Source organism: Rhinopithecus bieti, unplaced genomic scaffold (assembly GCF_001698545.2).
Source record: "Rhinopithecus bieti isolate Rb0 unplaced genomic scaffold, ASM169854v2 scaffold_45617, whole genome shotgun sequence".
NCBI classification, from domain to species: domain Eukaryota; kingdom Metazoa; phylum Chordata; class Mammalia; order Primates; family Cercopithecidae; genus Rhinopithecus; species Rhinopithecus bieti.
Genome location: NW_016819136.1, coordinates 165,399 through 193,282, shown reverse-complemented (window position 1 = coordinate 193,282; position 27,884 = coordinate 165,399). Strand labels below are relative to the sequence as shown.

Genomic DNA, 27,884 nt, shown 5'->3' with positions numbered 1-27,884 from the left:
TATAATCGATTTCTGTCAATGATCACAAATGCACAAATCTAGATCTCTTATTTGGAGTCTTGAATGGCAGGTGAATTTGATTAGCTCCTATGACTATAAGCTAAGCTAATTATTACAAGTGGTTGTGGAGAAAACAGTCCTATGGTGGCCTGTGCTATCTGATCTTGAACTTTTCCATTTCTTTCTTTACTGTTTCTATTCTACTTCATCAAGACAACTGCATGAAGAATGTTTAAAATGGAAATTTCCTTTAATTGATATTCAAGATCTCCTTTAGATTAGAACTTTATTATCTAGAGAGAACATGTAGCCAATATTAATGATGATCTTGTTCCATTGATATGTATCCACAGATTAAAGGAGGCTGTTCTTCCTTCTTCTGTTGAGGAAGTGCTTCCTGTCACTCATTTTCTCCATAACCTCAGATAAATCTTCACTGGTTTAATGACAATAAGCAGTCTCATCTTACTGTGACACGTACAGGAAAAAAAAGAAACCTAAAATCTTTTACATAAAAGAAGTTTCATAATCACAAACTATCACAAAGGGGAAAATGTATATTTACCATTGATAGTTTTACCATAAATTTCCTGACCTTAATTTGATTAAAATCTCAACTTAAAGTCTGTGACAATAGAGATTTCTTTAAAGTTTAATTGCTCATTTCACTGAACTCAACAGTGCAGGAAAAACCTCAAGCTGGGGCAAAACTGGTAGAGCGGAAGGAGAAGTTAAGGACTGAGCTGCTTTGCAGATCAGAGTGTTTGAAAGTGAACAGCCAACCTGACAAGAAGCAAAAACCACAGGACAGAGTACCACATCATCTTTCTGTTCACTTTGTTTCACAAAATCATCCAGGTTCTTCCTACTCTCCTCTCTTACCACCTCTCTCTTCTTTTTTTTTAGTTATTTCACAGATGCCACTGGGGTAGGTAAACTGACCCAACTCTGCAGCACTCAGAAGACAAAGCAAAGCCTTCTACTTGAGCAGTTTTTCCATCCCTGATATGTACAGGAAATGAAGACATTGCCTGCCATGCTTGGAAGTGGGCAATTATTTTGGGTCGTCTTCCTAATCCCATATCTGGACATCTGGAACATCCATGGTAAGGCACCTGCTTAAGTTATTTCCAGTTTTATTTCTCAGGGGGTCTTGGAGGCAACATTTTCCCTTGCTGAACTTAGTACAGTGTAATGTTTATAGTAAGTGGGTAATCGTAGATGAAACCAAGCAGTTACATTTGCTTACCGAAGATATCGTAGAGCATAAACCAAATTAGAACATAGTTTTCATTTATCTAAATCATAGGCATTTCATCCATAGCTTGGCTGACTTTCTTAAAAAACAGGTTGATGGCAAGAAAAGAGAACTGAGTAGATGTTATAAATAGTTAAGTATGAATCTATCACTACCTTTTGCAAAAATGCTCTGGCTGCCATACTGATGATGAATAGATAACTCGTTCTTTCCAAACTGAGTACAGTAGAGTGTTGCAGTGCTCAGCTGGGTAGGAGAGTTGTTGGATAATCAGGGTTATACATATCTTCATGGTATGTAATACTGTCTCTAAATAAAATCTCTATACTTGCTTCGTTGAAGTGTATGCCGTGAGAATACCAGTTGAGAAAATGCTACAAAATATAGGAGTAGAACGTTTCGTTATTGCTTCTATTTTGTTGAAAGGGAATGGTTCCTACTTGGTTGTCAACTGAACACAGAAAATAAGTTGGATTCTGCAAAGATGACATTTAGCCACCCCTGCAAAGACTTTACTCAGGCAAAAAAAAAAAAAAAGTCAATTTCTTCTTTGTTGTAAAGTTGCTTGCTACCTTATATTGACACAGGAGCCCACATATTATCAAGAGGAAAAGCCTATGAGTGGCTCATCAGAAGCTTCTGATTTTTCAGGTTTTATTTTTTCATTTTCTTTGAGACAGAGTTTTGCTCTCGTCACCCAGGCTGGAGTGCAATGGCGTGATCTCAGCTCACTGTAGCTTCTGCCTCCTGGGTTCAATCAATTCTTCTGCCTCCCGGGTTCAATTGATTCTCCTGCCTCAACCTCCTGAGTAGCTGGGATTACAGGCGTCTGCCACCACACCCAGCTAATTTTTGTATTTTTAGTAGAGATGTTGGATAATTGGGATTATCCAACATCTGTCCCACCCAACTGAGCACTGCAAAACTCTACTGCACTCAGTTTGGAAAGAACGAGCTAGCTACTCATCATCAGTGTGGCAGCCAGAGCATTTTCACAAGAAGTAGTGATAGATTTGTACTTAACTATTTATAACATCTACTCAGTTCTCTTTTCTTGCCATCATCCTGTTTTTTAAGAAAGTCAGCCAAGCTATGGATACAATGCATGTTGGGCAGGCTGGTCTGGAACTCCTGACCTCAGGTGATCCACCTGCCTCAGACTCCGAAAGTGCTGGAATTACAGGCATGAGCCACCATGCCCGGCGATTCTTCAGGTTTTAAATATTCTGTCTTATTATTCCCTACAAGCACATATTTACCAGTTTGGCTACTGCAATTTTAAATTAGAAAATCTGACCACTGAGGTTCTATGGAAAGTCCATCTATAATTTTAAGCTGTGTAGTTTGGAATTTGTCTCTACGATGCCAGGATGCCATACAACCAAGTACAAAGTGAAAAAGTCCTTAGTTACTTAAGCATCTTTATGTTTGTAAGTATCCAGTATTAAGTCGACTAGGTGCTTAGATGGTTGACAATTTCCCACCTTCCATCAGATGCCTACAGTCACATAGCCACAACTGGAGTCAAATATTATTAAATAGAATTCTTCCCCATTTGAAGGACACATAAACTACTTTATGAAATTAAGAACACTGAGTTTCAGTGCTAAACCACATTGATGGTGGGATATGACATTTATTTCTCCTAATGTGCAACCTAGCGTTTGCAAAAGTGAACTTGGGTGTTAGAACTGGGTTAATTTACTGACTCCGCCATATGGCATTGATTAAGTCTCTTATCTTTAGTTTCCTCACTTGTACAATGGAGATAATAATCATACCTAAATTATGGGGCTGCTGTGAAGACTGTAAATGCAATAATATGGGTAAAGTCCCTAGCACAGTAAGTGCACATATTTAAAACTCAATAAATGTTAGTGGTATTTTTCCTAAATTATTTTCCCAAGCAACTTCTATGTAATTAAATGAGAATTATGTTTTAACATTATTATTTAAAATAGTTGAGTTTTTAAAGTTAAAAATAAAATAAATAAGTACAATATGTTTTGCAATATATTTAGCCCAAAATATAGTGAATCAAATTATTCAGAAAATGTAATACTGCTGGGAGCCATGGCTCTAGCCTGTAGTCCCAGCACTTTGGGAAGCCAAGATGGGCAGATCACCTGAGGTCATGAGTTTAAGACCAGACTGGTCAACATGGTGAAACCCTGTCTCTACTGAAAATACAAACATTAGCTGGGCATGGTGGGAGGTGCCCGTAGTCCCAGCTGCTCAGGAGGCCGAGACAGGAAAATAGCTTGAACCCAGGAGGTGGAGGTTGCAGTGAGCTGAGATCACACCGCTGCACTCAAACAAAAAAGGGAAAGACTTGAGTGAAGTGCTGGTCAGATATATACCAGTTGATATAATTGCAGCATCAGTTGTATTAAATTAAAGCTATAGGTTAAGAGAAGGAACATTTGGTGCAATTTGTTCTCCCAGGCAGAGCTGGCAGCTCCATTTCTTAAAACCACATTAACTACCTTATATCTTGGGGATTTCCCGTGATTTACTTAATTGCTGAGTTCTTTACAGTAACACATTTTTGAAGTGTTTCAAGATAGCCTTTGAAGATTTTTCCCCCTACTTCAAAGCCATGTGAGATCCGTGTCCTTGTTCCTAGGAGTGAGGCTGCGTCTATAATAAGGCTGGAAAAAATGTAATGTTCTCTACAAGCTTCCTGTTTAAGATCCTTATTTATTACAAAAATATGCTTGCTTAGTTTTTGTGTTTCTCCAAAAAATTAGAGAAACTTGCCCCTCAGTGTGTGGCATACAATTTCTGTCCTGATAGAAGTAATAAAAATGTCAACACCTTCCCTTCATGGGCAGATCATGCTGGTAAGAACTAGACTTCAAACGCAAGTGTCTCTGTCCATTGTCTGCCCTATCGTCCTGGACCGTTTGTCTGAGGCGGCCCTAGACCCTAGTTCAGTTGAGGATCAACCAAGGATTCCACCTTTAGTCAGGCGGGAACACTGCAGTTAATGTCTGGGTATCGCCTAGCACCGTATAGGATCCAGAATAAAGGCAATTGGAGCTCTTTGATTGATTACTGGTTATTGTGATTTTTTGAAAAAGCAATCCTAGTCTGGTTCAGTAAGGGAAGGACACCTGTATTCTGGCTCTTTCAAGAATACAGTGGTTAGGGCTACGTCTCCATTTTGATCTGGATTGTGTCATATTTACCCTTTGTTATGATGGTCCAGTATGGTTTATGGACCAGCTTTTAAACACCATATTCCACATCCCACACAGATTGTTTTGCTCTACCACAAACTGGCCATATCTTTGGGTCAAAAAAAATCATTCCTTGAAGTTCAGGTTTTGTAGCACAGTACCTTTATAAGGCATATTTCTATGACTTCAGCTATTTGTTCCTACTGAAATGTACATATGGAGGAATGCTAGAGATAGAGCTCTGTCTTCTGCCAAGTGCCTATGTATTATTACAATAATACCTGCCACATATTAAATAAATGTTTAGGAATGCATTCTGTGGTTACAGGACTTCTTGAATTAAAGCATGAAAAGATTAACCTTGTGCTGATTGCAACCTTGAATATACTTTCCTATGACAGAGAAGTTTTTAAATTTCTTGCTTCCTCTGTCCTACTACCAAAGTTTCGTCTATTGTAAAGTTGAGGTCAAAGCTATTTATCTTGCCTCATTGGGACTTTCCTACTTAATTTCCATTATTTGTGAGTTTCATCTTTATGCAGAGTCCAGAATTGTTGAAAGAAAATTATTTACAGGCATTTGTAATCAGGTCCAAAAAATAATCATTTTCTTTGTTCCTTGGAGAAGCTGTGTGGTATAGTGGCTAAGATCAGGGACTCTAGAGCCAGACTGCCTGGATTAGTATCCTATGTCTACCATTTAATGGTTTTGTGACTATAAAATCTCTGGTTTTCAGTTTTCTCATCTAAAAAAATGGGAGAATAATCTTATAAGGTCGTTGTGACTATTAAGTGAATTAATTCTGTAAAATACTTAGAATAGTGCATGGTATGCCATTAAGTGCTGTGCATATTTAGCTAATTTTTTATATTTTAGTCCAACATTTCATTAATTTAATAGTCCTGTTAAAGTAACATTGGGTGACAATTGGGAATCAACCACAAATAAAATTTTGGAGTTGACAAAAGTCTTCTATAAATTACTCTTGATATTATTATCTACTCTCTTTTTTTTTTTTTTTTTTTTACTTTATTTCTTCTAAAAAAGGAAAACAGTATACATGTGCAGATCATGCAGGTTTGTTACATAGGTATATGTGTGCCATGGGGGTTTGCTTAACCTATTGACCCATCCTCTAAGTTCCCTCTCCTCTCCCCACATCCCCTACTAGGCTCTGGTTTGTGTTATTCCCCTCTCTGTGTCCATATATTCTCATTGTTCAACTCCTACTTATAAGTGAGAACATACAGTGTTTGGTTTTCTGTTTCTGTGTTAGTTTGCTGAGGATGATGGCTTCCAGCTCCATCCATGTCCCTGCAAAGGGCACGATCTCATTCCTTTTTATGGCTGTGTAGTATTCCATAGTGTATATGTACCACATTTTCTTTTTCCAGTCTATCATTGATGGGCATTTGGGTTGGTTCCATGTCTTTGCTATTGTAAATAGTGCTGCAGTAAACATACATGTGCATGTGTCTTTACAGTAGCATGATTTATATTCCTTTGGGCATATACCCAGTAATGGGATTGCTGGATCAAATGGTATTTCTGGTTCTAGATTGAGGAATCACCATATTGTCTTCCACAATGGTTGAACTAATTTACACTCCCACCAACAGTGTAAAAGCATTCCTATTTCTCCACAGCCTTGCCAGCATCTATTGTTTCCTGATTTTTTAATAATCGCGATTCTGACTGGTGTGAGATGTTATCTCCTTGTGGTTTTGGTTTGCATTTCTCTGATGATTAGTGATGTTGAAATTTATTCTTATGTTTTTTGGCTGCATAAATGTCTTCTTTTGAGAAGTGTCTGTTTAGGTCTGGCATGGTGGCTCATACCTGTAATCCCAGCACTTCGGGAGGCTGAGGAGGGCAGGTCATTTGAGGTCAGGAGTTCAAGACCAGTCTGGCCAACATGGTGAAACCCTGTCTCTACTGAAAACACAAAAATTAGCTGGCCATGGTGGAATATGCTTGTAAGACCAGCTACTTGGGAGACTGAGGCAGAATTGCTTGAACCCAGGAGACAGAAGTTGCAGTGAGTCGGGTTGCACCACTGCACTCCAGCTGGGTGACAGAGTGAGACTCTGTCTCCAAAAAGAAAGAGAGAGAAGTGTCTGTTCATATCTTTTGCCCACTTTTTGGTGGGGTTGTTTGTTTTTTTCTTGTACATTTATTTAAGTTCCTTGTAAATTCTGGATATTAGGCCTTTTTCAGACGGGTAGATTGCAAAATTTTCTCCCATCCTGTAGGTTGCCTTTTGCTCTGATGATAGTTTCTTTTGCTGTGCAGAAGTTCTTCAGTTTGTTGCAATTGCTTTTGGCATTTTTGTCATGAAGACTTTGTGACAAAAATGCCAAAAGCATTATCTACACTTGTCCTTAGTCACCAAGAAATGCTAATAGTGTTTGAGAATCATGCAGCTTGAGTTGTATTGTGTCAGTGAATTGTATCATATGTGATTTGTTTCACTTTTCTAGTATTTTCCATTCTCTTACCTCAAAATAAGCTCAATATTTTGTACCTTTCTGGTATACTCTCGTGGTTATGGACCTGATTTACATGTTTATCTCAATGGAAGAAGTGGCTTCTGTGCATATGTCTATGTGTATGCATGCAGAGGTGTCATTTTTAGTACATTCAGAATCTAAACATATGCAATTTGAGATTCACTTAGAACAGAGTCCAGAAGAGTGTTAGATTAGTCCCAGGAAAACATCAAGTTTAGCTGGCAGAGCTCTTTAGTTTCTCTTTTCTGCCTTCTTGATAACCATGTTCATCTTATAAGTACAACCTGGAACTCACACACATCACAAATGGCCTAATATCCAATAAGTTGGCTACAAGGGAGGCTGGGGCATTGAGATTTTTATCTGCGGGGTTATGGCCCCACTTCATTTTTGTCTATAATATTAGATGAGAATTAATACTGGAAGACATTTAGCAGATTCTGTCCACATAAGTATTGTTTACTATTTTCAAGGGCTTTGAAAATGCCAATGAATCTCAGTGTGATGTCTATCTCATATCTCTAATACAGTCTGTGGCAGAATGTATTAGAGATATGAGGAAGTATCTGGGAAGAAAGTAGAGATTGACTTTCCCTTTCCAATCACAATACATAAGCCACACTTAATCTGAACATCACAGGTAACCATCCTTCCACTGAAGTCAATATTTAGAAATACTCATGTTGGTTTCTGATCAAATGCCAGAGGTGCTCACTGATGCTACTGTCAACAGCTTCTCAGGTATGCTCTCTGCATTTGCTGCCCTGTGTTTCTTCCTCAAGTCCCTGTGACCAAGGTGGAAAACTTAGCCTCTCTGAAGGACAGGGCCTGTGTGTAACAGGCAATCAAAGTCTCTCTGGACCAGAGCTATTCTCTACATAGTCAACATAAATCATTGTTCTTTAGGACTCATGAAGTTGACTAAAAGCTTTTACTATTCAAGAGCAATAATTACATGTTGACCAACTAAAACCACCAGAAACTCATCCTTGTTACTTAGACAGGGCTCTAAGGGGTGCAATGCATGTGAATCTTCTGGCCTACAGAAGCAAAGTCAGTGACCAATAGGGTAGAACTGCAAGGGGACATTTGTGACTCTGCAGAGATGTAATGAAGAAATCCTGAAAGCAAGCTTAGAAAATTACCAAAGGACAAAGTTTTTTTCAATTTTCTAGTTTTGACCAAGGCAAGCCTTGCTGGTTAATATATTTCTGTAGAATTTCCTCTCTCACATAAAAGAAGATCATGCTTATATTGGATGTGCTGCCTTTCTTCTCTCTATAATCTATATTTTTTTTGCCTGGTGTATATACCAGTTATTATGCACCACTGCTGATCCCTAGAATGGTCGTTAGGAGTAATTTTTCACAGCAGAGCCTTCTGTGTTTCCATCTTGTCTTTACCACTCAGGCTTTACACCTCTGGACAATGACTCAACTTCTGTGTGACTTCCCTAAATTCATCCTATCAGAAAACAATAATATCTGGTACTTATTCTTGTTGTTAGGTGCCAAGCATAGTGCTAAGAATATTTCCTATATGTTCTCATTTACTTTCACAACAATCCTGCTGGGTAAGAGCTTGTGCTTTGGAGTTAGCCAGGCCTGGGTTAAAGTCCTAGTCTTGACTCTTCCTCCCATCAGTTAGTGACCTTGGGCAAGTGGTTTATATTCTCTAATACCCAGTTTCCTCAACTTAAATATAAAGGCCATAATAGTAATTCCCTCATAAAATCATTGTGAGGGTCAAATGAAACAATACATGTTTGGTATCTAAAAGTGCCTACTTCATAATAAGAACTTTGAAAATATTAGTCATATGCTTTTTTTCCTCCTGTTAAGATAGATCTAGGTTGGGTCTACAGCGCATAGATAATGTGAGGTGGAGTGTACTTGTGGGCAAGTGGCAAAGAATGTGTAGCAGTGATTCTAGAGGTGATCTGCTAAACGTAACTTAAACTTTCCATTGGACATCTGACCTCATGACCTCTAAAGATCTCTTCTTGTTCTACTCTTAAGTATCTCAAAGAGAGGAAATGACACGGGGACTTTGTAAGCTTTGCTAGATGCCGGAAAAAGCAATGACAAATACTAAAATGACTGATTTTAGACAAAACAAGTTTAGAATTATTTCAAACATGAGAAAATCAAGAGATATATGGCTTAAAGTCTTCGGTTGCTCAATACAACTGCATTGAAGAGATCAATCTTCAAATTTACTTTCCAAATAGTCATACTACACTAACAATGAGGTATTCCCACTGTAGAATAAATTATTTTAAAGTGTGCTAATACCATATGAAAGGTATTACACTTAAAGAAACGTTTCATATATGAATATAAGAGATATATTTTTGTAAGAAGGGGATTTTAAAGAGGAAATAATAATAAAAGATGATTGTGAAAATGCCCTCAATTTTCTTGTTTCATGGTTCTTTGTTTTTGTTTTTTTTTAAATAATGGGCATAAATGTAGACTTAGGCCCTGTGTATTCTTGGCATTAATACTTTCCAGTTCCATTTTTGTGAAGGAAATTTTAGATTGTGTGTGTGTGTGTGTGTGTTTACACAGGGAGAAAATGGCTCTTCTTGTCTAAAGACCAATATCAGGTAATATCCACAGAGAGTAAGTTAAATCTACTGTTGCATACTACATCCTTGTCCGTGATCTGTATTGTCTGTGATCTGTATCTTTAGTGTTGTTTTTCAGGTGAGATGTATGTAAATATACTTTCATTTTACACAAGGGACTGAGGGTCAGTCAGTTTTCACCGTACTCGTGAGAACAATCACAGGGTTTTCCTTAAAGTAACATAGTCACTTTTACAATAGAAGCTCTGATTTTAACATATGTATGTGTGTATCACACTTATTTAATTTTCTCCAGGTATTCCTAGTACTTCTGAGAATATCTGACTTATGGAGTGGGTTTATTTACCGTAGAGTTAAAATAATACCTTTAATAGACATTACATAATACATTAAATGAATACTTTCTATATGAGGTGGAACTCCCCCACCCTAGCCTCATGTCACCACATTTCTGATTTTGTGAGTGTATGTCAGCTAGTTTATGATGGGAAAGTGTGCTATCTGGGTTTTCTGATGTCGTGCATGTGATTTCCGAAGGTGCGCAAGTCAATGTCCTCCCAAGATCTTTGAAGTATGGTTCCATGGCTGCTGTTGTTGTGTGTGGATTTGCCCCGACTGTGTGCAAATCACTGCCTTATGGGATCCCTAAACTCTAATTTCAAGGGAAGATTTGGGAGACAGATTATTTCCCTTCCCTGGTGGCCATCATCTCTTCCCTCCTCTCTGCCATTCCAGCCTTCTAAAGTAAGGCGGAACATACCATCTGGAGGCCTTTTTGCTGCTGAGTGTAAAGACTTCTTTCCTTCTGTAGCCTCCCCACCATGTATCTGAAGTTTTGGTTTGTTGTTTATCTATGATAGTATCTCCTGATAGACGCTAAAATCCTGGTTGATGTCACAGAAAATTGTTGGTTTATTATACCTTTAGTAATCATTTTAGTTTCTCAAAAAATCATTTGTTTGATTTCTGTGTTAAACTCTGACACTTTCTTAGCTCAAGTTAGGGCAATCTGCATTCATTACAGTAATTCATTTCTTTCCATGGTTGTAACCACTTTGAAGTTTCCATAAGTTTGTAAGAATTTTTCAATGGAGGCATAGTGAAACTCAGGGGAGATTTTCTTCATGATAATGGTTATAATCAAAACATATGGTCTTTAAAAACAAGAAACAATGGTATTTTGCAAAATGTTCATAATCACAACCCTTTTTTTTTTAATGGCTAATTGGTTTCAAAAATTACTTACACTCTTCAGCTCAGCAACTACACTTGCTTGGTTGGGAGTTACAAGACTATACAGTTGTTTGTGGCTGGCACTCCTTTCTGATCAGCTGGTCTGTGTAGCTGGATGGCCATGGAGTGTCACTTGTTAAATATTTTTAATATCCACCCCTGAGTGGACATAAATCAGGCCTTTTCAAATTGAATATTTGTAAAGTCTAGCTTTTCTTTAGTGGTTAAAACTTAACCATTGTAAGGTATGTTGAGTTGCATATATTCTTCACCTCTCTGCCTTTTAGCCCACCTCTCTAAGGGCTTAGCTGACTCTGCTGTGCGGCCAGTACTACATAGAAACAGAGCTGTGAACAGGGGATTATGTGCTCCATTAACGTCTTTCTATTCAATCTCAGGGCACATCATGCTTTCTCATCTTTATACCTTTCTAAGTCCAACTCCTCATGCAGAGACAGGTAACACACTATCAAGGAAGTAGCAGACTAGATAGAAGACAGAAACATGAACATATGTAATTATAAAGAGTGATGCATGTCACACAAAATAGCATTCGACATTCGCTAGGGAGTGGGGATATGAGGGTATGGTGAGTTTGCATAAAGAAGCAGGGGCTAGGCCCTGTGCAGTGTCTCACGCCTGTAATCCCAGCATTTTGGGAGGCCAAGGCAGGCGGATCATGAGGTCAGGAGATCGAGACCATCCTGGCTAACCCGGTAAAACTCCGTCTCCACTAAAAATACAAAAAATCAGCCCGTCGCCGTGGCGGGCGCCTGTAGTCCCGGCTACTCCGGAGGCTGAGGGAGGAGAATGGCGTGAACCCGGGAGGCGGAGCTTGCAGTGAGCCGAGATCGCACCACTGCACTCCAGCCTGGGCGACAGAGCGAGACTCTGTCTCAAAAAAAAAAAAAAAAAAGCAAACAGTGACAGTGATGCGGAGAATGGATTGAGGTGGAGGGAGGGAAACAAGGCCAAGTTTGGAATGTAGACGACCATTTGGTAGGCTGTGACAATAATCCACATGAAACAGAATGAGCTCCAAATTAAGGCAGTGTCATGGAAACAAATATGGAAGACATTTTCCATCCTGAATCAATTGAACTTCGCAGCTGATGGAAAGGAACAGTGACAAGGAATCAGACTAAGATGGCTCCCCAGGTTCTGGCCAATGTAATTAGGTAGATGATGGTATTATACTGTGATAACGAGCGGAGGACCAAGTTTGCCCGGGGGTTGGCTTGGAAGAAGAAAGAGATTTATCTTCCCCCATGAAGCCTCTCTTGATTGACCCATCGAGAAAGACTATCTTCCTCTTGAGGGATCTGAAAGCTCTGAGAGATTATATCATATCCTAGATAATAAAATAAAAATCTAATGGCAAAATTGAAAAGTGATGTAAGACTTTCAGCTTATTCTTTGTGCTAGAAACTGTCTTGTTACTAATGTGTCAAGGACAGTGGGATATCCACATTCCTAGGTGTGAACAAGTGGGTCCACTGTCTGTACTGAATTTAAAAACAACTACAAGTTGGTTTCCTTTTTTTTTTTTTTTTTGACACGGAGTTTCTCTCTTGTTGCCTAGGCTAGAGTGCAATGGTATGATCTCGGCTCACTGCAACCTCTGCCTCCTGAGTTCAATCAATTCTCCTGCCTCAGACTCTTGAGTAGCTGGGATTACAGGAGTGCACCACCACGCCCAGCTAATTTTGTATTTTTTTATAGAGACAGGATTTCTCCATGTTGGTTAGGCTGGTCTCGAACTCCCGACCTCAGGTGATCCACACGCCCTGGCCTCTCAAAGTGCTGGGATTACAGGCATGAGCCACTGCGCCCAGCCAGTTTCCTTTTAATTATCACCATATACTAGCAAATATGAACCATGTCAGGGGTGAAATATTTACCCTTCAAATATTTTTGGTCTAAGTTCTAAATACTGTGGTTACTGTTGAGTTTTATAATATATATGTAAGCTTCAAATTAGCACATTTGTAGTATATATCTTTTGACAAACTTTGCATTCTACTTGCAAGTTAACTCAGAGAAATTCCTAGTTATAGAGCTGGCCTTGGATGTATACAATTCAGCTACTTGTGTTCATTTTGATAGTAAATTTATAATGTCCAGAATCTCTCCAGTTTCCTCCAGGGACACTTTGTGCCCTCAGTCTCGGTGGTACTACATACTCCAGTCTTTCAACATTCCATTTTAAATAAACAACAATACCACAGAGAATGCTGGGACAAAGAAGCAGAACAGGAGCTGTTTCATTTTTGTCATTTGGTGCAAACGTCTTGAATTTTTATTTGTGTTTAAAATTTAAAACAGTGTGGCCGGGCGCGGTGGCTCAAGCCTGGAATCCCAGCACTTTGGGAGGCCGAGACGGGTGGATCACGAGGTCAGGAGATCGAGACCATCCTGGCTAACACAGTGAAACCCCGTCTCTACTAAAAAATACAAAATCTAGCCGGGCGAGGTGGTGGGCGCCTGTAGTCCCAGCTACTCGGGAGGCTGAGGCAGGAGAATGGCGTAAACCCGGGAGGCGGAGCTTGCAGTGAGCTGAGATCCGGCCACTGCACTCCCGCCCGGGCGACAGAGCGAGACTTCGTCTCAAAAAAAAAAAAAAAAAAAAAAAAATTAAAACAGTGAAAAGGATACAAATTGTGATGTATAACATCTTCAGCTTGGCAACTTTATTTCATGCATGAAATGTTAGATTGATTAATATTTTTACAATTGAAATGTGTTTTTTAAATGTTGTTTTAAAACTAAAGAAGAAATCAAGAAAATAAAACTTTAGTGTTACAATTTAGTAGTTACCTAAATTGTATCTTTGTAGAATTTCATTTTTAATACAACTCATTGATTAGTCATTGGACAATTATTTACATAAACTGTTATATCAGACTATAACTAAAGAATCAAAGTTCATACTGCTTTGGTGGATATAAAAATGATTGAATAATTATCTGTGCATTTTTCCTTTTTTGTATTTTAATATTTTTTTAAACATTTTTTAATTTGCATGGTTTTATACATGAAGTTCAACAGAAGACAATGTTCATTATCTATATTTCTTTTCTGGCCATTTTATTACTTGTTTCATCTCATGATTATTTCTGAAAATATTTTTACGTATAGAGAAAGGGGTTGCTCAAAATGATGTACTCTGGACCTAAAATAAAATATAATCGGTACCACCTGATCGTGGAATATACATACCACTAGTGATTTTGATAAAAATTTTAAAAATGAAAGAATTCCTAAACCTATAGTGACTTAACAAGGGATATTTCATTATATAAGAGCCTGGAGGGAAGTAGAAGTTTTTATTTTTTGTTTGTTTGTTTGTTTGTTGAGACAGAGTCTCGCTTTGTCGCCCAGGCTGGAGTGCAGTGGCGCCATCTCGGCTCACTACAAGCTCCGCCTCCTGGGTTCACGCCATTCTCCTGCCTCAGCCTCCCAGTAGCTGGGACTACAGGCGCCCGCCACCGCGCCCGGCTGATTTTTTGTATTTTTAGTAGAGACGGGTTTCACTGTGTTGGCCAGGATGGTCTCGATCTCCTGACCTCAGGATCCGCCCACCTTGGCCTCCCAAAGTGCTGGGACCACAGGCTTGAGTCACCGCGCCCGGCCAGAAGTTTTTATTCTTTTACTGCATGTATTTATTTTAATTATGTTTAGCACTGAAAATTTCCTATCATCAGACACGAATGCTTGAGAAAAACAGCAGAGGCAATAAGAGCAAGAATAAAAATAACTGATAGCTCCCACTATTTGGGAGGCTGAGGCAGGAGAACTGCTTGAACCGGGGAGGTGGAGGTTGCGGTAAGCCGAGATCGCGCCATTGCACTCCAGCCTGGGCAACAAGAGCAAAACTACATCTCAATAAATAAATAAATACAAAATGAGATAAAATAACTGATTGTTGGAAGTTGAGTAACAGCCAAAAGCAACTGTCATAGTTATTCCTCTTCAGGAAATATTTATTTGCTAAGACAAACTTTTGGGGGATAGCTTTGTGTGTCCTGAGTATCATCAGATGGATATGCATAATTCAGGACAGGCAAAAAGGAGTGTTAACAAGCTTGTCAGATGGACAATTAGAATTGTGCTATCTGTCGACAGGGCCCGGTGGCTCACACCTATAATCCCAGCACTTTGGGAGCAGAGGTGGGTGGATCACCTGAGGTCAGGAGTTCGAGACCATCCTGGCTAACATGGCGAAACCCCATTTCTACTAAAAATACAAAAATTAGCTGGACATGGTTGTGGGCGCCTGTAATCCCAGCCACCTGGGAGGCTGAGGCAGGAGAATCGCTTGAACCTGGGAGGCGCTGGCTGCAGTGAGCCGAAATTACGTCACTGTACTCCAGCCTGGGCAAGAATGAGACTCCATCTCAAAAAATATATAAATTAAAAAAAAAAATAGAATTGCGCTGTTTGTCTCAGTGGGTCATTTTTACACTATAAACATCAGTGTTAGCCTCTGAGAGATAGGAAGTATTATAATACCTTGTTTGTGCACAGAGGGAGTCCTCTTCATTTTAATGCCTATTTGCAAGCCTGCATTCATCATCGGTTCATTCCTCCATTCAAGAAAAATTCCTGTGCCAGTCAGTATGATTGTGAATGGTCATTATCCTGCTGATAAGAATATTTAGGAACTGCAATGTTTCCATAATCCCATTGTGAACCAGTGATGTCACCAACTGAAAAAGCTAGCTCTTTTCTCCAGCCCTAACCCACTTTGTGCACTGCTCCGGAGCATACAGTCACAAAAGACAGAACTTGAAGTGATGTCTAATTGTGCCACTAACATCAAGTGATAGCCCTGTGGCTAAATAGAAAGGTAATATATTGTGATAGAAATAGAAATTGCAGGCTAAAAGTGATTTCATAGTTTCAGTCACACATTGAGGAAGGTGAAGTTGTGTGTGTTTGTGTGGTCAGGGGATGATGAGTTAGAACTTTCTTACTTTTACAGCTCAACCCTTTCATCTTATTTTGAAGAAACTGAAGACCAGCAAAACTGGGGGACTATCTTCAAATTCGCTCAATGTGTTAGCATTTGAAACAGACATGTTCAAAGGAATAGTCTCGTTTTCAGCTATTTCCATGTCCTTTATAAATATCCCCCAAAATTAGGCATTGTATTTTTTCATGGTGGATAAGCAAAGTTTAAACTCCTGCCTAATGTTTATTCCATTTGTTCTGAAACAACCGGTGGTCTCTATGTCATCATGTCAGAAAACCATGATCTAGTTGTGTATCAATGATCTAAATCTATCATGAGATATCTGGTCTCTAAGACTTTTCCGTTCCATTTCCTCACTCTTAAAATACCTCCCCTGTCCCATGCACTGCTCTGATTGCCAAAGGGCTACTCATTTACCGAGGTTCAGCTCAAGTATTGCCTTTCCATGAAGCTTTGTCCCAGCTGAAGTTAACCTTCTGCAGACCCATGCAAAGTTGTTTGTACCTCTGGTTTTTTTTTCTTCTAGAGTCTCACTCCATTGCCCAGGCTGGAGTGCATGATCTTGGCTCACTACAACATCCAACTCCCTGGTTCAAGCAATTCTCCTGCCTCAGCCTCCTGAGTAGCTGGGATTACAGGCATGCGCCACCACACATGGCTAATTTTTGTGTTTTTAGTAAAGATGGTGTTTCACCATGTTGGTCAGGCTGGTCTTAAACTCCTGACCTCAGGTGATCCACCTGCCACAGCCTCCCAAAGTGCTAGGATTACAGGCATGAGCCACCATGCCCAACCTTGTTTATACCTCTTTACAGTGTTATATAACACTCTCCCAATTGTCATTCATTTTTATTTCCCATTAGAAGGCAAGCTCCACAAATGCAGACATCCTGTCTGATTCATTCCTAGGCTTCCTAACAACCAGCATGCAAAGTCCCTCAAGCCTTGCTTTCAGCTCAGTAAACTGAAAGAAACAAAGAGTGGTATATAGTAAATTTATTCTAGAAAGGTGTCCTCTGGCCGATGTGGTGGCTCACGCCTGTAATCCCAGCACTTTGGGAGGCCAAGATGAGCTGATCACCTGATGTTGGGAGTTCAAGACTAGTCTAACCAACATGAAGGAACCCTGTCTTTACTAAAAATACAAAACTAGCTGGGCCTGATGGCTCATGCCTATAATCCCAGTTACTCAGGAGGCTAAGGCAGGATAATCACTTGAACCCGGGAGCCAGAGGTTGCGGTGAGCCAAGATCGTGCCATTGCATTCCAGCCTGTGCAACAAGAGTGAAACTCTGTCTCAAAAAAAGAAAGAAAGAAAAAAAGAAAAAAAAAAAAAAAAAAGGAAAGGAAAAGAAAAGAAAGGTGCCCTCATTGTTACATACTCCCGCCTTACCAATTAAATGGTAAACTCTTTGAGGGTAAAAGATCTTTGACTATAACCATCTCATTGCTTTTCATAATTCTAGCACAGACTTATAGGCTCCATAAACTATTATTGACTTATCCAAGAAAATTAAAAAGGAAGTTAGGAGGCTGAGGGAGTCTGTTAATTTCAGGGAGAGGAACGGACTTCTGGAAACAAGAGTTTCACTTGACCTTTCTGCCTCTGGCCTTCTGACTTTTTTGTTGTAAGTCTAACCACATTCAGGTACACTTCCTTTTGGTAAAATATTTTACCCTTTCTCTTCATTTTTTTGAAAACCTCATCCTTATAACTTACCTTTCAGTTTGGTTTCATTTTAGTTCTGAACTTTTGGAAGCAACTGAATTAAGAAGTCTTAAAGTGAACTTGTTTGAGGTCTCAAAGCAGTTATAAATAAATAAATATTAAGAGGTTCTAAAAGTTTTCTGCAGGTCCTTTTTCTCACTCTGATTCCTGGAAACTCAATCAAGTTTCTATTAATCTGAGCAGAGATTAATGAGATGTGAGCAGGAAGGGTTTTTAAGTAGGATGTGAGTGAAAGGTATATTAGGTGTAAGAAAATAGATACAATGAGAATATTTATGCTGGCAAGGGTGTAGAAATGAGGTGAAACCTTGTTCTGGATAGACATGTATGTGAAACTCAGGGTCAAAAGTTGCTCCTTGGTTCAACATCTGACAAGCTGTGTGATCACAGTCAAGGCCTTTAGCTGTCTTTGTATTTAAAAGAGAGTTTTGGCTATAATCTCTATTATGCTTATGTCATTATAATGTATGATACTGTAAATCTATTCAGAAGAATGCATGAAAATGAGTGAAATAAATAAATGAAGGAGATGAATTAGACATATTGCTAAGGGGGGGTAGTTCAAAACATAGAAATAAAGGCTAAGAAAGAACTGTAAGAGTGGAGAAAAAAATAATTTAAAAGAAAATACTTTTAGGATCATGTGCTTAGCCTTAACTTTACTGGAAAATAAAAAAATACAAATCAACACAAAGTGCATAACTAAAGGGAAATGAGGAACAAGCCATTGGAAACTGGAGTGAAGGCCATCCTTGTCATACAGTTCCTAAGAACTTGGTAGAAGTGTATCTATGTCTTAGGACTTTACGGAAAGTAGAAATTAAGAGCAATAATTTAGGATATCTGGTGGAAGAAATATCTAAGCCTCGAAGCATTTAGGCTGCTGTGTGGCTACTTTTAACTGCTTACAGTAAGAGGCAGGAGGGAAAAAAATGACTTAGACATGGAATTTATAATTAAAAGAGAAGCAGAATAGAAAAATTTGGAAAATTCACTGCCTAGCCATATAAAAAGTGTAAAGGCATGTTTGGGAGAAAATACTAAGGGTGTGGCCTAGTGACCATTGTTAAAGAGATTAATACGGATAGAAGGGAGTGTAGTGCTATTCAAGACGTTGCAAAAAAGGCCCTGAAGGCATTTCAAAGCCTTTGAGGCTGCCCCTCCCATCATAGGCTCAGAGCTCAGAGGGCAAATTGTTTTCAGAGGAAACTGGAGTGCCTTTTACAGGCTTGCTGCCCAGATCTGCGCAGGTTTCTGCTCTCTGAATTCCAGCACAGTGCTCCTTGGCTGCTCCAGCTATGGCTCAGGTGAACCCAGGTGCAGTTCAACCCATCACTCCATAAGGTGCAATTGGTAAACCTTGGTGGCACGCACTTGTTAAGTGTGCAGGCTAGCAGAATGCAAGAAGCGTGGACCACAACTTCCTCTATGTAGATTTCAAAGGATGTTGTGGACAGCCTGAGGGCCCAGGAAGAGTCCACTCCCATGGCAGTGCCTAGTGGAGGCATGGGAGTGGACCTCCACTGAGACCCGAGAACTGTGGAGCTATTAGCCTGAAACATTAGCCTGGGAGAGCATAAGTAGCAGTCTCTAACTTGTGAGTGCTGAAGCATCAACCAAGCCCAGCAATGCCATTTTATTTCTCTGTTGGGTTTTGGACTTACTTGGGACCTGTTACTTTCTCATTTTTGTCTATTTCTCCCTTTTGGAATGGGAATGTCTATCTTATATCTGTCCTACTACTGTATTTTGGAAGTAGATAACTTGCTTTGATTTCACAGGATCATAGTTGGAGGGAATATGCTTCACAGTGAATCGTGCCTTGAATCTTACCTATATCTGATTTAGATAAGACTCTGAATTTGGCGTTTTAAGTTGATTCTGGAATAAATTAAAACTCTTGGGGCTATTGAGATGGAATGAATGTATTTTGTATATGAAAAGAGCATGAGTTTTCGGGGACCAGGGACAGAATGCTATGGTTTGAATGCCCCCTCCAAAATTCATATTGAAATTTTATTGCCATTGTAACAGTGTTATGAGGTGGAACTTTTAAGACATCAGTAGATTATGAATGTATTAATTCCCTTATTGTAAGAATAGATTAGTTATCATGGGAGTGGGTGCCTGATAAAAGGATAAATTTTGGCCCCCATTTTTCTCTGTCTTATGTGCTCCCTTCCACCTTCTGCTTTCTGTCATGAGATAATGCAGCACAAAGCCTCTGCTAGATGTTGGCACCATGCTCTTGGACTTCTCAGCCTACAGAGCCATGAGCCAAGTAAAACTTCCATGATTCATAAATTATCCAATCTCAGGTATTCAGTTATAGTAGCAGAAAACAGACTAAGACAGTGTCTCACGTGTCCGTGTGAAGAGATCACCAAATGGCTTTGTGTGAGCAACAAGGCTGTTTATTTCACCTGGGTGCAGGCGGGCCGAGTCCAAAAAGAGAGTCAGCAAAGTGTGGTGGGATTATCATTAGTTCTCATAGGTTTTGGAATAGGCGGTGGAGTTAAGAGCAATGTTTTGGGGGCAAGGGGTGATCTCACAAAGTACATTCTCGAGGTTGGGGAGATTACAAAGAACCTTCTTAAGGTTGGGGGAGATTATAAAGAACCTTCTTAAGGGTGGGGGAGATTACAAAGTACATTGATCAGTTAGGGTGGGGCAGAAACAAATCACAATGGTGGAATGTCATCAGTTAAGGCTATTTTCACTTCTTTTGTGGATCTTCGGTTGCTTCAGGCCATCTGGATGTGTACATTCTGGTCACAGGGGATATGATGGCTTAGCTTGGGCTCAGAGGCCTGACAGAGGATTAAATGATTTATTTTACCTTTTAAACATATTTATTATGTGCCTAATATATATGAGACATTCTGCTAGTGAGGCTTAATTACTAGAAATTGGGGAATTGTTTTTGAAAATTACTAAATAATGCTTGAGAACTAATGAAGTCACATATATATGGTACTTCCAGAAGAACATATTTGATTTTAGTTTTGTTTTTATCTTTTAGGCAAAGAATCATGTGATGTACAGCTTTATATAAAGAGACAATCCTATCACTCCATCTTCGCAGGAGATCCCTTTAAACTAGAATGCCCTGTGAAATACTGTGCTAACAGGCCTCGTGTGACTTGGTGCAAGCTCAATGGAACAACATGTGTAAAACTTGAAGATAGACACACAAGTTGGAAAGAAGAGAAGAACCGTTCATTTTTTATTCTACATTTTGAACCAGTGCTTCCTAGTGACAATGGGTCATACCGCTGTTCTGCAAATTTTCTGTCTAATGTCATTGAAAGCCACTCAACAACTCTTTATGTGACAGGTGAGTTCTCAATATCTAGACCATCGGATATTTTTCTCATAATATTTCCAGGAAGAGGGGGATTCAGTTTCTCAAGTGATTATTTTAGAAAGTCAACTCCCATAGCACATCTGAAATCTGCTACACCTCACAGATTGTTATGTGCCGGTGTGTACATATGTGTGTGTATGTGTGTGTGTTTGAGGTGAGTGAGATAGAGGAGAGTAGAGAAATAGATAATAAAAGTTATTGTTTTTGACTTTAGGGATTATAAAATTTATTTGATAAGTCCAAAAGTAGACCACTGAAATATCAAAAAAATTATAAAGTGAATACTTATAGTTGCTAATAGCTCTGTGATTCTTTGTCTTTGGTTTTTTTTTCTTTTCTTTTTTTCCCATTTTTCTCTTCTTTACTTTTGTTCATTACAATTTCTTGAATTTATGTTTGTGGTGCTTAAGCAATTACACACTTCTTAATAGTTCACAGTTTGTTTAGAGGAAAAACAGCAAACAACTAACCTGACTTCCTAATGATTTTCTGGGAATATTCAGAGCTTCATCTCTCTCCCCTGTTCCTTGACAGAGGCCTTTAATGTGCTTTGACAACTGAGGAAGGACAGATAGAAGTTAAGCTGGGGGAAACCAAGCTGAATAAAACATGAAAAAATACATAGAGAGGGGAGTAAGTGAGAGTAAAAAACATTTGGTTTATAAAACTTTATAGCCAACATCATATTCAGTGGTGAAAGGCTTAGAGCTTTCTCCCATAAGAGCAGGAACAAGACATGGATTCTTGCTTTTGCTATTTCAATTTAACATTAAGCTGCAAGTTCTAGCCAGAGCAAATAGGCAAGAACAGGAAATAAAAGGTATCTAACTTAGAAAAAAAGAAGTAAAACTTTATTCACAGATGGCATGAACTTACGTGTAGAAAAATTCTTAAAAATTTATTTAAAACTATTAAAGCTAATACATGAATTTAGCAATTCCACATGATACAGGATCAACACACAAAAATCAGTGATATTTCTGTACACTAGCAATAAACAATCCACAAAGAAAATTAAGGAAACAGTTTCATTTACCATAGCATCAAAAAGAATAAAATATTTAAGAATAAATTTAACCAAAGAGGTACAAGAGTTGTACACTGAACAAAGAAAACATGGCTGAAAGAAATTCAAGAATATGTAAATAAATGCAAAGACATTCTGTATTCGTGGACTGAAAGATGTAATATTGCAAAGATAGCAATATTCCCCAAGGTGATCTGCAGATTCAATGCGGTTCCACTAAAATCCTGACAGCTTTTTCTTGCTATTGCAGAAATAAAAAAGCTGATCCTAAAATTCACATTGAGTTGCAACAGACCCAGAATTGCCAAAACACTCTTGAAAAAGAACAAAATTGAAGCTCCCTATTTCAAAACTTACTACAAAATGACAGTAAAACAAAACAAAACAAAAAACAGTAGAACTGTCATATGGATAGACAAAGAGATCAATGCAAATAGAATTGAGAGTCCAGAATAAACTCCACACATCTGTAGTCAATTGATTTTTGATAAGGGTGCCAAGATTATTCAGTGGGTAAAGAATAGTCTCAATAAATGGTGCCGGGATAATTGGATATTCATATGTAAAAGAATGAATTTGAACCCTCATCTCACACCACATTTTAAGAAATCAAAATGTCAGAGATTTAAGTAGAAGAGCTAAAACTATAAAAACTACATTATATAAAACAATAAAACTTTGGTTTCTTAGAAGAAAACATAGGGATAAATGTTTCTGATCTGGGATTTAGTAGTGCTTTCTTAGATATGATTACAAAAGCGTAATCAACAATAACACCAAAAATAGATAAATTGGACGTCATAAAAATTAAACACTTGTGCATCAAAAGACACTAAAAGTCAACAACAAATAGACTGCAACCTAATTTTAAAATGAGCAAAGGACTTGAATAGACATTTCATCAAAGAAAATATATAAATGGCCAATAAACATGTGAAAAAAAAATGCTCAATGTCATTAGTTGCTGGAGATTTGCAAATCAAAACCACAATGAAAACCCACTTCATACCCATTGAATGACTAGCATAAAAAAAAAAAAAAAGAAAATAAGAAGTGTTAGCAAGGATGTGAAGAAACAGAAACCCCATCCATTGCTGATGAGAATGTAAAATGGTGCAGTAACTTTAGAAAGTGGTCTAACAGTTCCTGAAAAGATAAAACCTAGTTGTCACAGTACCCAGTAATTCTATTCCTAAGTAAATATTCAAATGAAATTAAAATATATGTTCACACAAATCCTTGTGCGTGAATGTTTATCACAGCACTATTCACAATAGCCAAAAGGTGGAAACAATCTAAATGTTCAACTGATGAATGGATAAAGGAAATGTAGTTTATCCACACATGGAATGCTATATAGTCATGAAAAGGAAAGAAGTACTAACGTATGTTACAACATTGATGAACCTCAGAAACATTATGCTAAGTAAAAGAAGATGTACACAAAAGTTTACATACGATGTGATTCTGTTTCTATGAAATATCCAAAATAGGCAAATCCATAGAGACAGAAAGTAAATTGGTGGTTGCCAGGGGCTGAGGAAATAAAGAATGTGGCATGACTACTTAATAGGTTTTCTTTTGGGGTGATGAATATGTTCTGAATCTAGAGAGTAGTCATGTTTACACAACTTTGTGAATATCTTAAATGCCATGTAATTGTACATTTTAAATGATTAAAATGGTAATTTTTGTGTTATATGCATTTTACCACAATAAAAATATATTTGGATCAAAAAAGAGCGCCCTTTAATTATAAGAAATAAGTTGGAGTTTCTTTTGTTGCTCATAAATTGACCCTTAAGGTTATCGGGAAGAAGAAATTTCAAAAGAGGATTATTGCAATGGTAGCATAGCTGAACTCTAGATGCACCCTCATACAGTTTAGTTCCTTTATGGACATCATTCACTTGAATGCATACATTTTACAACTGTTCTTTTTGACATTAATTTATTACTTTATATGCTTACTTTTGAGTGTCTTGCAACTCCCTCAAATTAGCACAATGAAGGAACCCATTGAAATTCTTTTAAAATGCTTTCAGTCAGTTTCAAATTTCTTACAGCAGCCCCATGAAAAAATGCAGAGCACTTTAGTGATAGCAGCAACCTTCAATTATGAAATATAGAAATATAGAAGAAATCGATGGCAGAGTTAGGGACTCCACTTTTGCAAATACAGCGTCAAGCTCAGTGCTAGTTACTTGTGACCATCCATGCACTGGCTGATAAACCCCTTCAGGATGGAGGCTGTGTCTTAAACATCTTTGCTCTGTATGATAGATGTCAGGGTACCTGGAACATGGTAGGGGCTCACTAAATATTTCTTTGTAAATGAATTAAAGAATATAGTATATGCAAAGCACAAACATTGTCTTCATTAACCTGGAGAAGCCTACATTAAGGATGTATGGAATGAACACTTTCTGGAAAGAATTGCATTATTAATTCACATTAATGAGACAAAATATTGAATTTTTAACAAATACTGGTTTTTTTTTTTTTTTTTTTGAGACGGAGTCTCGCTCTATCGCCCAGGCCTGGGAGTGCCAGTGCGCCCAGATCTCAGCTCACTGCAAGGCTTCCGCCTTTTTCCCGGGGTTTACGCCATTCTGTCGAGCTGCCTCAGCCTCCCGAGTAGCTGGGGACTGCAGCGCCACCGCCACCTTCGCCCGGCCTAGTTTTTTTTTTTTGTATTTTTTAGTAGAGGGACGGGTTTCACTGTGGGCTTAGCCAGGATGGTCTCGGGAGTCTCCTGACCTCGTCGATTCCACCGTCTCGGCCTTCCCAAAGTGCTTGAGGTATTACAGGCCTTGAGCCACCCAGCCGGCCTCCGCGTCCACATTAATTACTGTTTTGTAAACAGCGCAAAATTAAATTACAAAAATAAGGAAACTCTGCAAAATGTTAATTTCTTCAGATATGAGATTATACTATTTGAATAAATTATGTGCTATTAAGCTCACTTTTATATAATATATAAACATTAATAAATTAATAAAATTTATATTAATATTAATAAAAAATTAAATGTTGAGGCATTGAGTCCACCTTCCTTGGAAGAGAAGCCTTCTTGTGTAATTCAGTCTTTCTTTATGGGAACTAATCTACTTCTATACAAGAGATGAATTTAGCCAAGGTCAGATGCAAGGTCAGAAGTTAATAATTAGTTGTGATACAAAAGTCTATTACACAAAAGTAACATTACAATTTCTGCTCTATCCCATATTTGGATCATTCATGGCAACTAAAGATAGTCTATAGTTTGTAAAGTGCATAAAGGTGCCTATTCTAGGGATCAAGTTGGGGCTGAGATTAGGATCAACAGTCTATTTTGTGGAGGAAAGAGCCCAACTTTAGGGGAAAGGGAATAACATTCCCTCCTAATTCCTGTGCCCTGGGGAGTTTTATGGAACAAAGTACGTGAAGTATGAAGTGGTCAAAGAGAAAGTCTAAGAGCTAAATAGGAGACATGAAGGGCCTTGTCAGTTTTTTTTCTGAACATTTCAAATCCTAGTTTCCTACTCACCTACCCTTCTTATCACTCCCTTCCTTATCAGTTTGTTAATTAATGCTCTTGATCCTTATGGAAAATCCCAGAGAATTTTCTTTGCTTCCTACTCTTGTCTCTCCACAACATTCCACTCTGTGATGTGTTTCCTCCAATTGCTTCTATGAGCATCTCCCACCATCATTATCTTCCTTCTAAATAATTCCAGTAAATTCTATGATTGGACTCTTTGTCTTTAGTGTTTCCCCATTTTGGTCCATTTCAGCCAAATACACTTATTTACCTCATACGCTTCCTTCGTAACACCACTCTCTTGCATAGCATCCCCAGTGCTCACAATATTGGGCTCATCTTTGTTAACCAGCATTCAAATTCTTCCACAGTTTGATCCCACCACCTTTCTAGATTGTTTCTGCATTTCATATAGAGCCTCTCAACTCTAGCCTAATGGCCTTACTTGCCATAACCACATCTTCATCATAGCCCTGCCTATGCTGCTCTTGCCACTTGTAGAGCACCCATTCATCTGTCTCCACCTATGGAAATTCTACCCCTCCTTTCAATCTCAGCTTATTTTCCAAGTTCTTAAGGAAGCCTTTCATGATCACCTGAAGGGAAGGGATCACTCCTTTTTACCAATTTGTATGCCATTTAAGGTCTGTGCCTCTCACTTATCATTTCCTTTCACTGTAGTAATGTGTAGAAATGTGCTTTAGGTCCCATGAAAGATTATAATGTCTTGGAAGGCAGGAATTTGTGTAATATTTCTTCTTTTTTTTTTCTACTTCCTTCACAAAAGGTAAATTGTTTAGGAATTAACTTTAATTTAAACTCTGTGTGGATTTAAAACTAATTTAATCTAGGTGAGAAAACAAAATAACAAAACAAAATAATAAAACAAAATAACAGGGAGGGTCAAAGAAAATTCCTTTTCCTTCTGAACCTGAAAGTGCTCAGTGAACCAAGTATAAGGTGAGGAGAAAAATATATTTTGGAAATGAGTTTAAGGACCATGCTTTTCATAAAGAAATTTTGGAGATCTGATAAAAAATATTTTGTTTTTTCCTGTGAAATATATTTCCAAAGTGATTTTGGACATTTTCTTGTTTTTATATGTGACCCTCTTTTGCTGTTTATGTTCAAGTTAAAAGTTCATGTAGGAACAGGTCTGTGACAGCATTGGGGCTTGGATGCTCTTGGGAAAGCACTATTCTCCCAAGCACTATTCTCCCCTAGGACTCTGTAAAACAAGCCAAAGTCCTAGGGGAAAAGTTGACAGAGCTGGGGAACAGTCATTGAAACATCCATTGGGCTGCCACTTCACCCTTCCCAAACTTCCTTTCGTCAGTTTCTGATTAAGAACTTCCCCAAGGCTGGGCGTGGTTGCTCACGCCTATAATCCTAGCACTTTGGGAGGCCGAGGCAGACAAATCACTTGAGGTCAGGTGTTTGAGACCAGCCTGGTTAACATGCTGAAACCCTATCTCTACTAAAAATACAAAAAATTAGCTGCACATGGTGGCAGGCACCTGTAATCCCAACTACTCAGAAGGCTAAAGCAGGAGAATCACTTGAACCCAGGAGGTGGAGGCCGCAGTGAATCAAGATTGCACCACTGCACTCCAGCCTGGGTGATAGAGCGAGACTCCGTCTCAAAAAAAAAGAAAAATGAAAAAAGAACTTCCTCAAAATGTGATCATTATCTGTGGCAGGAAAGTGGGTGTGGAGTGAGAGGGCAGGAAGTCCTTGTGGACTTCCACCCTGATTTGGAGCACCTGCTGAATGTGCCTCTTTTTATTCCAGGTGTCAGAGGTATCATTGTACAGGCTATACTGTGTCCTTATGCTTAAGGAATGGGGAAGAGGAGATCAAAGCAGGCAAACGAAGATTGTGTTGTATTTACAGTCTTTCAGTGAGCTTCAAAATAAGCCCAGGAATTTACTTTGTGTCAATGATCTTGGGGTGATGTTCCACAAATGATGCTAACTTATCTTGAGATGGATTGTTGGATTCTCTGGTAGTGTGCAAACACTGGAATCCTCCCCAAGGCTAGCTCTGGTTTTGGACATATGCAAGTGTACACCCGCATCATTTTCTCAATCAATTTCAGTTCTTTATCTTGTTTCTCTATTTCAGAACAAACTCAAAATAAGTTGGAGGAGTTTTGAGTTTGTTCTGAAATAGAGAAAGAGTTTGTTCTGAATTAGTTTTATTTGATCAAACTAATCAAGTAAAATTAAGGAAATTAGTTTTTGGGGGGGGGGTTAAAGAAGTAACAGAAGTTGGATCTTCTTGATCCAGCAGATTTGTTTGTATTAGGATATCTGTTGTAGAAACCTTAGCCCCCATTGCTATCCAAGACTCTCCCCCAGACAGCTGTTTCTGGCACACCTGGCAGTGGTTTGACTGATCACTAACTAAACAGCAGCTGCAGCATCAATAGACAACATTTGTTACCACTCTGAATACCAAACCACTTTTTGTGCAGTTTCAATTGCCCCT

At 38.6% G+C, this 27,884-nt stretch overlaps 1 protein-coding gene across 3 annotated transcripts in view; it reads left to right on the top strand.

Moving 5' to 3' along the window:
* Window positions 1-738: 738 nt before the first annotated feature.
* BTLA (B and T lymphocyte associated) overlaps window positions 739-27,884 on the top strand; it is a 37,360-nt gene continuing 10,214 nt past the window's right edge. For 2 of the 3 annotated variants that reach the window (XM_017858610.1, XM_017858608.1), the window contains exons 1-2: window positions 775-1,106; window positions 20,500-20,814. In XM_017858610.1, coding sequence (XP_017714099.1) covers window positions 1,019-1,106; window positions 20,500-20,814 — 403 coding nt within the window. In that variant the 5' untranslated portion in view covers window positions 775-1,018. Of the gene's footprint in view, window positions 1,107-20,499; window positions 20,815-27,884 lie in introns of all 3 variants that reach the window. The other variant, XM_017858609.1, reaches the window with a different exon arrangement.